The sequence below is a fragment of the Ahaetulla prasina genome, chromosome 3 (assembly GCF_028640845.1).
Source record: "Ahaetulla prasina isolate Xishuangbanna chromosome 3, ASM2864084v1, whole genome shotgun sequence".
Taxonomy (NCBI): domain Eukaryota; kingdom Metazoa; phylum Chordata; class Lepidosauria; order Squamata; family Colubridae; genus Ahaetulla; species Ahaetulla prasina.
The window spans coordinates 143,128,503-143,141,241 of NC_080541.1; the positions used below are offsets into that span (position 1 = coordinate 143,128,503).

Sequence of the window (12,739 nt, forward strand, 5' to 3'; positions counted from 1 at the left end):
TAAGATACATTAAGTCATATATTCTTACAGCTTTTAGTGTGAGATCACATTGATAAATTTGTTCCCGTAGCTGCGTTAAAATGACACTTTTGAAATTTTCTAGATTACTTCTCTTTTCTTCAACTTCAGCCTTGCTGGCTTTGAAATGTTCATTGGCTTCTTCAGCCTACAACAAATGAAAGATAAAGAAATAAGTACTGATAGAAAAAACATCTAGTTAACTCTAATCCCCTTCCACAAATAACCCATAATAAAAAGTCATATGATTCAAATAATAGATAAAAGCCAATGTCTGCCTATTTGTCAAATAGTGACATATTTACAGAAGATACTTTACTTTTTGGAGAGCTTCCTCTTCCAGTTTACGTTTCTTTTCTAATTTGCTGGTATCTTTTGTAAAGCCCCAATTGGAGGAAATATAGTCATCCTCAGCACGAAGAGTGGTTGATTTTGCCTTCTCATACTCCTCTTGCCGTTGAAGATATAATTGTTTTGCTTTTCTTACACTGGATTCCAGTTCTTGCTGTACATTCCAAAGAAAAATATCTTTTATACTAAGAAGTACACCTTGTGGTGGAATATTAATCTGTTAAATCAATATGATTTTTTAACTTCCAAGCATGTTTCTACTTATTAAACATAATGGTTCTGATAAAAGAAACTATGATCCTTATACCATTAAGGGAAAAAGAGATGTGTAGGCAATTGCTTACAGGTAATCCTTGATTTACACCATATCACACGATCACATCCAATTTTACAACCTTTATTGGTCCTTAAGTGTATCACTGCAATTATTAATCGAGACATCACTTGACTAAGACCAGCAACATTTCTTGCTGGCTTCTTTACTGATTATACTTGTTGGAAGGCAGTTGGGAAGTTGCAAAAGATGGTCTTATGACAGCAGGACACTGCAGCCATTGTAAATGCAAGTTTCCAAGTGCCCAAATCATAATCACATGCCCATGGGAACTCTACATGAGACTTGTCTTTTTCATAAAAAGTCACAATTTAAACTCAGAAGGAAATTTAGAAGTTAAAATGAGTGAACAAGATGTATAATAAACAATGATATTCACCAATTTTTTCTGTTCTCGTTGCCAAAGTTCCTTTATCTCTTTTCTTTGTCTATCCAATTCATTTTTTCTCCCAAGCAGTGGCTAAATAAGAAAAATGAACTGAGTAAAGAAGTATCAGTTATGTGTTAGCAGTTCACATAACAGTGAATTATTCATATAGTAATACTTCTTACAGAATAGTTTTTATTTACCTGTAAAAATTTATTAGTTTGAAGAGCTACTGCTGTCTGCTGCCAAAGCAAACTGTTCTCTATATCATTTTGAAATGCATTTATGAATATTGACTGGAATGGCATGTAGTCCTAAAAGCAAACACACATAATGTAATGCTAGTATTTTTTCAAAATAGTGTTAAGATTCAGATTTCCAATTATAAAAATGAAAAGTTATTTAAACAGCTTTAATGCCAAATTAAACTGCTACATAACACTTGTTTAAAATAATTTTAAAATGCTTATTTAAAAAAAAATAGTGTTTAAATGACTGTTTAAATATCTGCACCTTTACACATCTGTTTAAATACTTGCATCTTACCACAGTTGTTATGATATACTTTATTATAATAAATTATTCAGTTTTTAAGAAACAAGATAAGATACAAACTACCAAATAATTAGGAACTTATAAAGTTAACTTGTAATTAAATTCATTTTGAATATCAAAATAGTAATGATTTACATAATACACTTAATATTCTTTTTTTTTTAGCTGAATACACACCTGAGAGACAATAATAGTCTTAGTGGTTTCTGCTACTTTTGCCAGGTTTTTAGCACATTCCATTTCTGTAGAAAGAAGTATTAGATATAGTAAAAAAAATAAATCTTAATCTTAATTAGATACTATTTTATTACAATCTTCCAGGTACAGGAACCAGCATTTGTTCCATTCATTTTAACAAATAGTTATTAATTTAAAATTCACATTATTGGCAATGGGTAGTGCAATTCTGACAATATAAAACTGATATGCCTGCCTGACTCTGAATGATCGCAGGTGCCAGAAAAAGGTACTCACCCAAATTAATTTTTTTCTCTACCCATACAACAATATCCTTTGCATATTTTGACCATGCTTTAGCATAGGATAGAGCAGATTTGATTCCATTATCATTTCTTAGGAGAGCGCTATCAATTTCTTCAGCATTAAGGTGCCCTGTAAATAAAGCATCAAGTACAAAACAGCACATTTTAGATATTAGCTTACTGTGAACATTAAATCAGCTGTAATCTTTTTAATGCTAGTTGACAACTAAATGGATCTGACAGAGCTTATAGAACACATTAAAAGTTCACAGGATTATATCTTAGCAAACTATGGATTTTTTGTAATAGCATACCAGGAGAAAAATAATATGAGCAGCTTAGGTTCATTCTGATGATAATAAACAATTTTTAAGATTGGGATGAGACATAATAAAAATAATAATAATAGTCAACTGCAGAAGGCAACTTTACTTGAAACAGCTTACATCCTACGATGATGGCTTTAACACAATCAAAAAACATCTGCCTATCTGAGGTCCTTGGAAAGGACTCAATAGGTGGATAGAAAGCCAAAGGTAGTCTAAACTTCTCCTGACTGTGCAATCAACCCTAATAATATGTTTAACTGTGGATTTATGATTGTTAAAACATTTAAAAACAAGGAACAATACAAAAAAATGCTAAAACAGCATAAGAAAAAAGAGTCATGGTGAAGAAAAGAAATCCGGGGGGGAAAGAAAGGTAGAAAGGGGCATCAGTCGTCCTTTCCAAAGGCCTGGTTGAAGAGCCACATTTTTAAGGTCCTTCAAAATACCAGTAGGCTCAGAACCTGAATTTGGGAGGGAATTCCAGTCATAATAAAAAGAGCATTTTAAAACACCGATGATTTTCCTCTAAATATTTATATTAGTATTTTTATATAGCATTTATGTAGAAGATCTGTTTATAACTTTTTACTGCCTCTGTTACGATTACCTACAAAAAATGGGGTACAAAGTCATCATGCATTTAAAAATGCTCACCTGTTGATTGAACACCTTCATGTAATGATATTCCAGAATCTGTACAAAGGTTTTCAAAAGACTGGAATAAAAAAAAATATATTTAGCATCAGCAAAAAAAAAAATAATTGAACACATTATATGCTACCTGATGAGGCAGAGTGGGGGGGAATACAAAATCAGATAAACAAGAAATCATTAAATGTTATTAAGCTGAATTAACAAAAGTATAGATGCATGCAACAGTAGTAACAAAAATAATATCACTGCAAAGGCATCTTCAATTCATAAAAAATAAAGTAGATTCATAATAACAACCCAACCTGTTGATATCAACCCAAAATTGATACTAATGAGGCAAAACCAAGTCAGATGGGTTAATTTGTAACTCCACACTTGGATCTCCAATATTAATGCAACTATAAGCAAAGCTGAAGTATTATTTGAGTGGACCAGTGTTTGAAGCATTTTTTTTTTCTGTCTTAACTTCATAGAATCATATAGTTGGGATTGTGGACATCTTCTGGTCCAACTTCCTCCCCAGGGCAAGAAATCTTCAACTATCCCAGACGAATGTCTGTTTAACTGGTTTGGAACTCTCCAGTGTTAAAGTATCCATGACTCCAGGAAGCTTAACTTCATTAATAAAATATCACAGTATGAATGCTAATATTAAATTGAAATGGTCAAATAATATAAGCTTTTCATGGGTAAATGGGTCACAATAATATCTTTACTCCAATATTTCCTATAAATTTCTTTGCAACATGTGCAGATGTGCTCATAAATGAGGAATATAATACTAATCAAGATTTTAACAGGTTCAGATAACAACTTTTCAGCTTAGCCCTCAGAGGAGCTGAAATCTGAAATCACACTCCAGTGCAGATAGTCTGACTTATTACTGTAATGGAATCACAATGCATAAAGTGAATCCGCTATTTGATATGTGATATTTTTGCCAAAAATCAGAAATAAATGCCATTTTTCGAGCAAAATCTTTTAAAAATGTGGTCATGTGGCTGCAGGATGCTGCAAATAGCCATCAATCCAGACCAACTGCTAAGTACTTTATATGCAACTACCGGTCAGAACTTTGGAACTGGGTCATAAGTACCCCGAGGGAGGTCTGTTGTAACTCTGAGTGATCACTAAGTGATTGGATTTTAAGTGAAATATATTGTCTCCATGGAAAAAAAAATCCATTGCACAGATGATGCATGTTTAGCACCAGTAGCATATTCTTTCAATTAACCAGGAAAACACTCAGTATGACAGTAGGTAAAAAGATTATATATTAAGAGTTTACCGATAATCAAGGTCAGGTGATATTTGTAGACTACTGAGGTTAACACTACTGCTTTATTCATGTTATAAACATTATGGTTTCAAATGTATTAATATTAAACAGTTCCCAAGAGTTTTTTTTTTTAGCTGACAGGAACATTAGGAATCTGAGTATACAGCAGGAATGTTCTTAAAAAATGTCTTTTATTGAGGACTTAATCAGCTATGAAGCCTGATATAAGAGAATATAGTCCCCCCTTGCTTAGTTTCCATCTAGTATGCTATTATTCCTGCTTATGGTTTTTTTTCCTGGTGAAGCAGATATACTTCCAAGCAAAGCTCTAAAACTCTATTACCTTCCATTTTTATTTTCTAAGAAAGCTAGTGGGGCTCATTTTAGAACCAGAAACATTCACAGCAACATGAATGGATTATGATACTTTTAATGACAGGACTCCAACTTTCTAGTTTTAAAATTAAAATATATTTTAAATGTAAGGAATAAAATGAGTCAACAAGAAAGTTAAGCACCAAGAAGATATTATCTGGTGCCCACAGATAAAAAGTAGGAGCATGAAAAAACAAACAGCCTTTTCAATAAAAAAGTGAAGCAACGACATTGAAACTATGCAACTCTTCATATTATACTATCTTCACCCACTAACATATTTTCCAGCTCATTTACCAAATATTGTTAAGACAGTTAAACACAAAGGGAGCTTATGGAAGACAAAATTCATCTTGGATTCAGGATGGATGGATTTTTATCCATCATAAGTTGACATGACAACGCATTTCAATTTCTTACTAGAAGTCCACAAAGCTCATGTACTTAACTACTGTAATTGAATACAATAAAATATCTCAAAAAAAAAAAAAGAACAAAAGAACTCACATTTAGATTTATATTTTAGAACTAAGGTAGTTCCAGTTTTGTACAAATTAACTTCCATAGTTTCTATGAAAAGTTGGGTTCTTATGCAGTTTTTAAGTTTTAAACTGTTCTTGAACAGTAGTAAGGAAATCTACATTATCAATCACTGCACAAAGCTAAAACTTTCAAGAACATTGTCAACGTACCTGACTTTGCCGAGATACCTGAAGACCCAGTCCTGAGCCATTATCGACATCTCCCATAAGGAAGTCTGACACTCTGTCATGGAAGTCAGAATAAAAATTATATTATGCTTTGGCATACCACACAGGCACAAATGTCTAACAAATATTAAGACCAAATATCATATGGGAACAATCAGCATCTATTTTAAGATAGTCACAGCTATAAAGGGTAGTATTTTTAAATATACATTATGTTTAACTGCTAAAAACTGCTACTCTTTATGAAATTGTTGAACATCAGGTAACTTCAAAATTTGGGTAGAAGCCTAGATTGATATAGTCTGCTCTGTTCTTAATTGTTAGAAAACAGGATACATAATGCATTGGTAGAGAAAACAGGCGGGACATCAGTGTTCCTTCAGAAATCAAAAATTTAATGGAGAATAGCTGCAAGAAAAGACTGGAAACACTGAAGCAAAGACCTTCAAAGTATAAGAGTATAAAAATTTACTCTTTCTTTTCAATTGCAAGAAAAGCTTGCTATATTAGGAGACCTAAAAAAAAAAGTAGTATTAGGAAAGGAAAATTACAAATTAAATGAATAACATGGTTGAAGAATCTTAATAGTGGTTCAGATACGTAGAGTCTAAAGTCTAACAAACACAATTATATCTTTTTAAAACTTACGCGTTGCCAAAAGTGAATGCCAGTAAGTCAATAGAAGAGAATATTTCACTTAATACTTCTTGCTTCTTTTCTTCATTAATTTCCTTAAAGTTCACAGCTAAGAGAGAAAACAAAGAGGCTCTGTAAATTAGCAGATTGAATTTTCATAGCTAAGTAATGCTCTCAAATCAGGCCATAGAGTGAGTACTATGCTGTATTTAAACCAAAGAAATAGGGCTAGGGAGTATTTTATTCAGTTCATGTTAGATAATCTTTTCAAAAACTAGAGAGGGAGGGAGGGAGGGAGGGAGGGAGGGAGGGAGGGAGGGAGGGAGGAAGGAAGGAAGGAAGGAAGGAAGGAAGGAAGGAAGGAAGGAAGGAAGGAAGGAAGGAAGGAAGGAAGGAAGGAAGGGGCACTGATAGGAGCTAAGTACTTCCCTATTCCTCAAACTCCTGGGAGCCATCTTACATAATGCTATGTGCATGTGGAATTTGGGACATGTAAGAAGGGAAGGCTAGCAACTTCCCTGAAAAAAGTATTGTTCATGGCAATGATCATTCACTGGCACCAAGAGAAGCATTTTTTGCTAAGCTTAATTAATGTTTCCTGTGTAATGTGATAATTTTGAACGATCACACTATACAGAAAGAGAAACAATAGTGACTCCTTGAAAAATCACTTTGCCAACTTTCATTGGCACTCAAGGTTCTGGAAACTAAATTCAGGATCCTGGCAAAAAGAGTAAGAACTGACTGCAGGCCTATCATTGTTCTTTATTGTCTGAATCAGTTTATAATATAAGCCAACATTTTCATTTCTTCATTAAGCAGGAAAGTGTTTTCATGATGTAACTACATTTTATCATAAACAGGGGCATATGTTATTATCCTGGATTGTAGAAAAACTGAACCTACAAAAGATAAGCAAAATGAAGAATAGAAAATTTTAAATCCATTACAATCAGAGGAGCAGGGAGTTAACTGCAGCAGTCTTAGAATTAAGTCATGTCATTTTTCTTTCCTGAAAAGCTTTGCAGAGTATACTCAGAAATTTAGAAAATTGGGAGACTATTTCAGTTCCAGTTTTTTTTTCCCCCATTACTCAATCTTCATATTTCACTTGTATTTAGAAACAGTGTCCATTATATCATTTAACATCTTTTACAGAACACATTACTTTATTAAGAAACTAATGAAACCCTGTTTTAAAGAAAATAAATTAGATAAATGTAAATGAGTTTATTTAGAAGTCAGCCTTACATTTAAAACACCATGTGATTTTATTGACAAGTATTTAAACAAAGGCAATGAATTAAATAAACCAGATATTCCATCAGACCTCCTTTGTGACAAGGAAAATTTCTAGTAGGTTGATAGAAATTAACTGTCTAATATTATATATTATAATAATCTATTCAATATAGACTTCATTGCTCATAATATAAATTGTGTTTCCTCATATAAACTCTGCTCTGAAAACTTTTCACAAATGATTGAAATATTTAAAACCAATTCCTCTATATTCTATATTCTATAATTTAACAATGCATTTATGAGTCATACTAAATAGATTTTGTAAGATAAATTACATATATCATTTTTTTCCAGAATGAAATACTAGAAATGCAAAGCCTGATACCATTAAGTAGTTTAAAAGTTCAGTTAAAATCAAAGGCAGTCGCTAGCTTATCCTGTATGGCATAAAAGGGACTGTACTGTTAATCTGAGAAAAACAATCTAATGGCTCACAATAACAGTGTAAAAATTAAGTATGCAAGTCATACTTAATATATACTTTAATATGTATATTGAAAATATTACTGGAAATTAAAAGAGGAAATAAGGAGGAAAACAATAAAGATAGCAGTAGCAAAAAAAATGCACAATCTGAACTGTTTTGAACAATGTTCCCCAAGGAAATGCTATCGACTATACCAAACAAAATCTTTTCCTGTTTTACAAGTCTGTCTTTGTTTCTTGCTATGCCTAAATTGTAATGATTTGGAAAATAAGTACTTAGTGATTTAAATATAAATTAATTTCTCCTACCTTATTTCCAAAACACTTCTACTCAAAGAACGCTAAAGCCTTCTTTCAACCATTACATACTGATATTACTTATCATCAGCTTTAAACAGTCCTTCCCCAGGACATCCTGGCTGTACACAATAGCGCTGACAACAATTAGTAATACTGTTTCCATGTCTGGAAATGGCAGTTTCTATACAGCTACTCTTTCAAGTCAGCATGCAACATAATAGAGATGGGAAAAATTAATGTAAACATTTGGTTCCAAGGACTATTATTAAAAACTGAAATCATAATTCCTGGATTTATAATAACATAATTTAGTAGTCCAATAAAATATAATTGTAACTTGAATTTTATCAATCTCTCTCTTTCTCTTATCTACCTAAGAAATCGAAACTGAAACATTTCCATATGATCTATTTGTATTTATTTTTTTCTTCACCTATTTTAGATATGCAAATATTAATTGTGGCAGTGCAAAATAAAGAAAATATGTTGGGATAAATTAAATGCTTAATGTAGTAATTTTATTACAAATTGTGATAATGGTATAAGATCATAAGATTGATTGAATATAATTGATAATAATTAGTATAATAACATTACAATTAAAGCCAATGCAATTACTCGAAGTCGCTAAAAATACAATGTCATATATATTTCGTAGTAATAAATAAAATGCAAAAAGATTGTTTTTTTACAACAAATGCTCATCTGGACTTCGAGTAATTGCTGTCACAGAGAAATATATGAAAGCAATGAAGTCTATACTGAGTAATTTATTATAATTTATGATATTAGACTGCTAATAAACAGAAAGCTTGCCTCTAAAAGACTGGAGTTCAGTTTAATAAGGTGAGTTAATAAGACTTTGTTGAGAGTAAAATCTGTATACTAAATTTTTGAGAAATACTGTTCAATCTTCTGAAAGCACTGAACAAATGGTAGTTAAAGAACAAATCCATAAAGTTCCAGCTGTTGCAGTGCTCTTACAGTCATGTGATCCTCTCTGTTGGCTTTCTACAACCAAAGTCAATGGGAAAGCCAGAAGAAAGTCACAGTCATGTAAGGTTTTTGCTTAATGATTCGTTCAACAATGTAACTGGGGACTGTTGGAACTACCATTGTTAAGTGAGAACTGCCGTGAACTGAATTACAATCATCAGACAAGAGTGTAGTAGCCTGTACATGTAGCAATGAAAAATGCCCAGTGCCTGCAGCAGGCATTCTGGAGAAACCCTACTTCTTCTTCTTCTTCTTCCTTTTTTTTTTAGTTTGTATCGGTTTGTATTTTGGAATTGTAATTTTTAATTCTAATTTAATTGTTCAAATCAATAATAAATATTTAAATTACTAATATACCATTGAATCAAATACGGTTAGACATACTTCAAGTTAAGAATTTTAATATTGATTAAAAATTGTAGCTAGAAACGTAGTTTAGTTGGTCCATTAAAGTCTTAGCTGCAGAATTATTCCAGTGGCATAATGATTATATATGGGAACAGAACTGAGACTCAGCATCAAGTCTACTTTCAGTCATGAGTTCACTCAGTGACTTTGGGCCAGTTATTATCTCTTATCCTAAATTGCTTCAGCATTATTAGTGTGAAGGGAAAATCTGAGAAGGAGTGCTGTATATGCTACCTTGAGCTTAGCGGGGGAAAGACAGGATATAAATGTCACAAAGAACAGTGGTAGCAATCTCCAAATTATTGGAACACTAAAAAGAGACACACACCCCTCCCAAAACTTTGAGCAAACTATATTTTGCAATTCAAGTATAATACAGAAGTATTACAACAAAATTAAGAGCATGAGCCCTGAAGAGAGGTATCTGTAGAATCTGGTGGTTTCATCAGTTGCCATTCCCCTTCCCTCCCCCCTCCCCATTTCAGATAACTATGGCTGTGGTAACCTGATTAAAACCTAAATTCAGATATGAATAGTTAATATGATCTTTGCAAGATTATTTCCCTAAATTTCAGTTTTAAATATGCCATATAGGAAATAATACTGTTGTGTATCATGGGATGGTTATTTAATTTCTGAAAAAATATTATACCTTAAATACTTTAGCTATCTCCACCCCCCCATATACACCAATTATTGAATTATCAAATGGAAAGAAAATACTCATATAAGTATTTGATAAATTCAGAAGTGCACAAAATTAATAATTTAATCCATTATTTTTAAAAAAAATAGCATTTAATTACTGAACATACACAGATAAAAAAATCGCAATTTGTGTTAATTGACGCTATATTTTAAAGATTTTTGTCCAATCCCAGTTTACTGTCACAATAAAATAATTGGTCATTTTTCTTACCTCTGACTTTTGCAATGACTGTACCTGCAGCACTTAGAACATCAACTGAATAAAGATTCGGATGTTTGTTAATTATTGCCTTTAATACACGAAGTACCTCACCCAAACGTTCATGAACAAATTGATGGCGACAGATTTGATTTTCTGGAAAGAAAATTTTATAGTATTTAATAGATAAGCAGTATCCACATAAAGTGCTGCAAATATGATTTCCCTTGTTATCTGGGCTTAGTCACATGGAAGGCTTAAAGGAGCTATTTTAAGATTATAAACTAGTTCATACTGTCAAAGAAAAGTATGGTAGGAAAGTATTATGATAGGAGTTACAGCATTTAAAAATTCAGAGTAAACTTCCAGGAAAGACTATCAATAAATAATTAGATCATGACCATACTTTTCAATGGATGTTCACAGAGCCACCCTTGCCCCCATGTGGCAGTGGAACATGCCCACTGCCTGCACAAGCAGGTATTCCGGAGAAACCATGGAAGAATTAAAATATTGCCTCTTGAGCAGACAATATTCCTTCCAACTATATTAATTATTTAACTGATATAGTTAAAACTTCAAAAAGTGAAGAAACAAAGAACTTGTCTATCCACTGTGTGCCATAGTTTCTAAGAGTCTGGGAAATGTCAGATGCTCCAGTATGGATTTTCTCTCTCCTCCAAATTAAAAGCATTTTTCGTTATAATCGTTCAGCAAAAAGATATTCAAATGGAATCAATTTTATTTTCATTAAATCGAAGAGAGTTAAAGACTTCTATTTTTTTCACCTACATTAATTTATTTCTTTAATAGGCAACTTCTGTGATCCAAGAGCTGCATTCAAAATTTTTTGAGCTTGACCAGAAAGAAATCAGCAACCTGTTACTCAATAAAAGTAAACTTACGAACAAACAGAATGTTTTATCTCCAGAAGTGGCCAATTAAGTAGTTTTAAATTATCCTAAAGCCTGGTGTACAGCTCTGGGAAGAAACAATATTACTCTTTTCATATAACTATTGCTCTATTTGCTTTTTCTGAAATTAAAATATACAGGACAATTCATTTAAGCGCTTGGACTACTATAATATTAAGTGGAATATTTGAAAACAATCCAAATCCTGACAAGAATACAAGCCCACTATGTATATCAGGTGTATCAAACTCGTGCCCCACAGGCCAGATGTGTCATGTGCTGGCCATACCCACCCCCGTTTTAGCAAAGGGGGGGGAGTCACAATACGTCATGAGACAAAAATATGAGGCCGCAAGTTTGACACCCTTGATGTATATTAAAAATCACCTCATGGCCTACTGTAATTCAGTGCCAGGAACCCTGACAGCCTAATTTATATATCACAAGACGGGAAAGAACATGATCTGTTTTACTAAAACTTTATTTCTAACAATGTAGCAGGAGCTAAAATATATTCTCATTGTTTTCTATGTTTTATAGAATCTATAGATAGGATTCAAAATATCTAAAATCTAGCATCAAAATGATGATCATACTGTTTAACAGGAAGAGCTCAGATATGTCAATTTAATTTTATATAATAAAAACTTAAGTAGACAGATATATACTTAATTTTATAAAATAACAGTTCACTTGGATACTGAAGGATTTTAAAATGATCAAGTTAAGCTCTCTCCTATGCTTAAATTTAAGACATGGCAGCAGTATAAACAGGTACCAAATTTTTTTCAATCGGAATCCTGATTTAATGCTATATCCTAATTCTCACTTCATTTAATGGCTATCTTTTCCTATTTTAACACACTTCCATCTTTCCTAGAATATCACTATGAGTACATTTTACTCAATTATTTCAATGGAGGATTTGTATTTCTTTAAATCATCCTGACCTACTCTAAAGTAGTAATATCCAATCCAGTTTTTATAACCAGATTCAGAAAAAGAACAATCTTCCATTGTTCTAATCTACAAAACATTAAAGCAAAGATTTTGTTTTTTACCAGAATAGGATGAAAGCCAATAACAGCACTGAAAACACATCAATTAAAATTGACGCAGATGATTTTAAACTCCTTTAAAATCTGCTTTAAAGTGTTATGGCACTTTAAAAAGATGAAAAAGTATTATTAATTAAGTTATAGGCTTTAATCATAATTGCCCAGAACAAAAGTCAGTAATCAATTATAAAAGTCAATCCACATGAACTATATACCAGCGATACCAACAGGAATGACAGTCTTACAACATTTATGTTTTAATTCACTTGAGATATTTATAACCAATACCAATTTTATTTATTTATTTTGCCACAACAATATATATAAGCATAAGC

The 12,739-nt window shown here is 32.1% G+C and overlaps 1 protein-coding gene across 4 annotated transcripts in view; it reads right to left on the minus strand.

The window, feature by feature from the left end:
• The window catches only part of ARHGAP29 (Rho GTPase activating protein 29), a 54,272-nt gene that overhangs the window by 15,477 nt on the left and 26,056 nt on the right, over window positions 1-12,739 (minus strand). For 3 of the 4 annotated variants that reach the window (XM_058175966.1, XM_058175964.1, XM_058175965.1), the window contains exons 3-12: window positions 10,445-10,588; window positions 6,103-6,199; window positions 5,437-5,509; window positions 3,091-3,151; window positions 2,100-2,237; window positions 1,803-1,867; window positions 1,274-1,384; window positions 1,083-1,163; window positions 338-523; window positions 29-166 (exon numbers count right to left, since the gene is read on the minus strand). In XM_058175966.1, the coding sequence (XP_058031949.1) occupies window positions 29-166; window positions 338-523; window positions 1,083-1,163; window positions 1,274-1,384; window positions 1,803-1,867; window positions 2,100-2,237; window positions 3,091-3,151; window positions 5,437-5,509; window positions 6,103-6,199; window positions 10,445-10,588 (1,094 nt within the window). The remainder of the gene's footprint in view (window positions 1-28; window positions 167-337; window positions 524-1,082; window positions 1,164-1,273; window positions 1,385-1,802; window positions 1,868-2,099; window positions 2,238-3,090; window positions 3,152-5,436; window positions 5,510-6,102; window positions 6,200-10,444; window positions 10,589-12,739) is intronic. The other variant, XM_058175967.1, reaches the window with a different exon arrangement.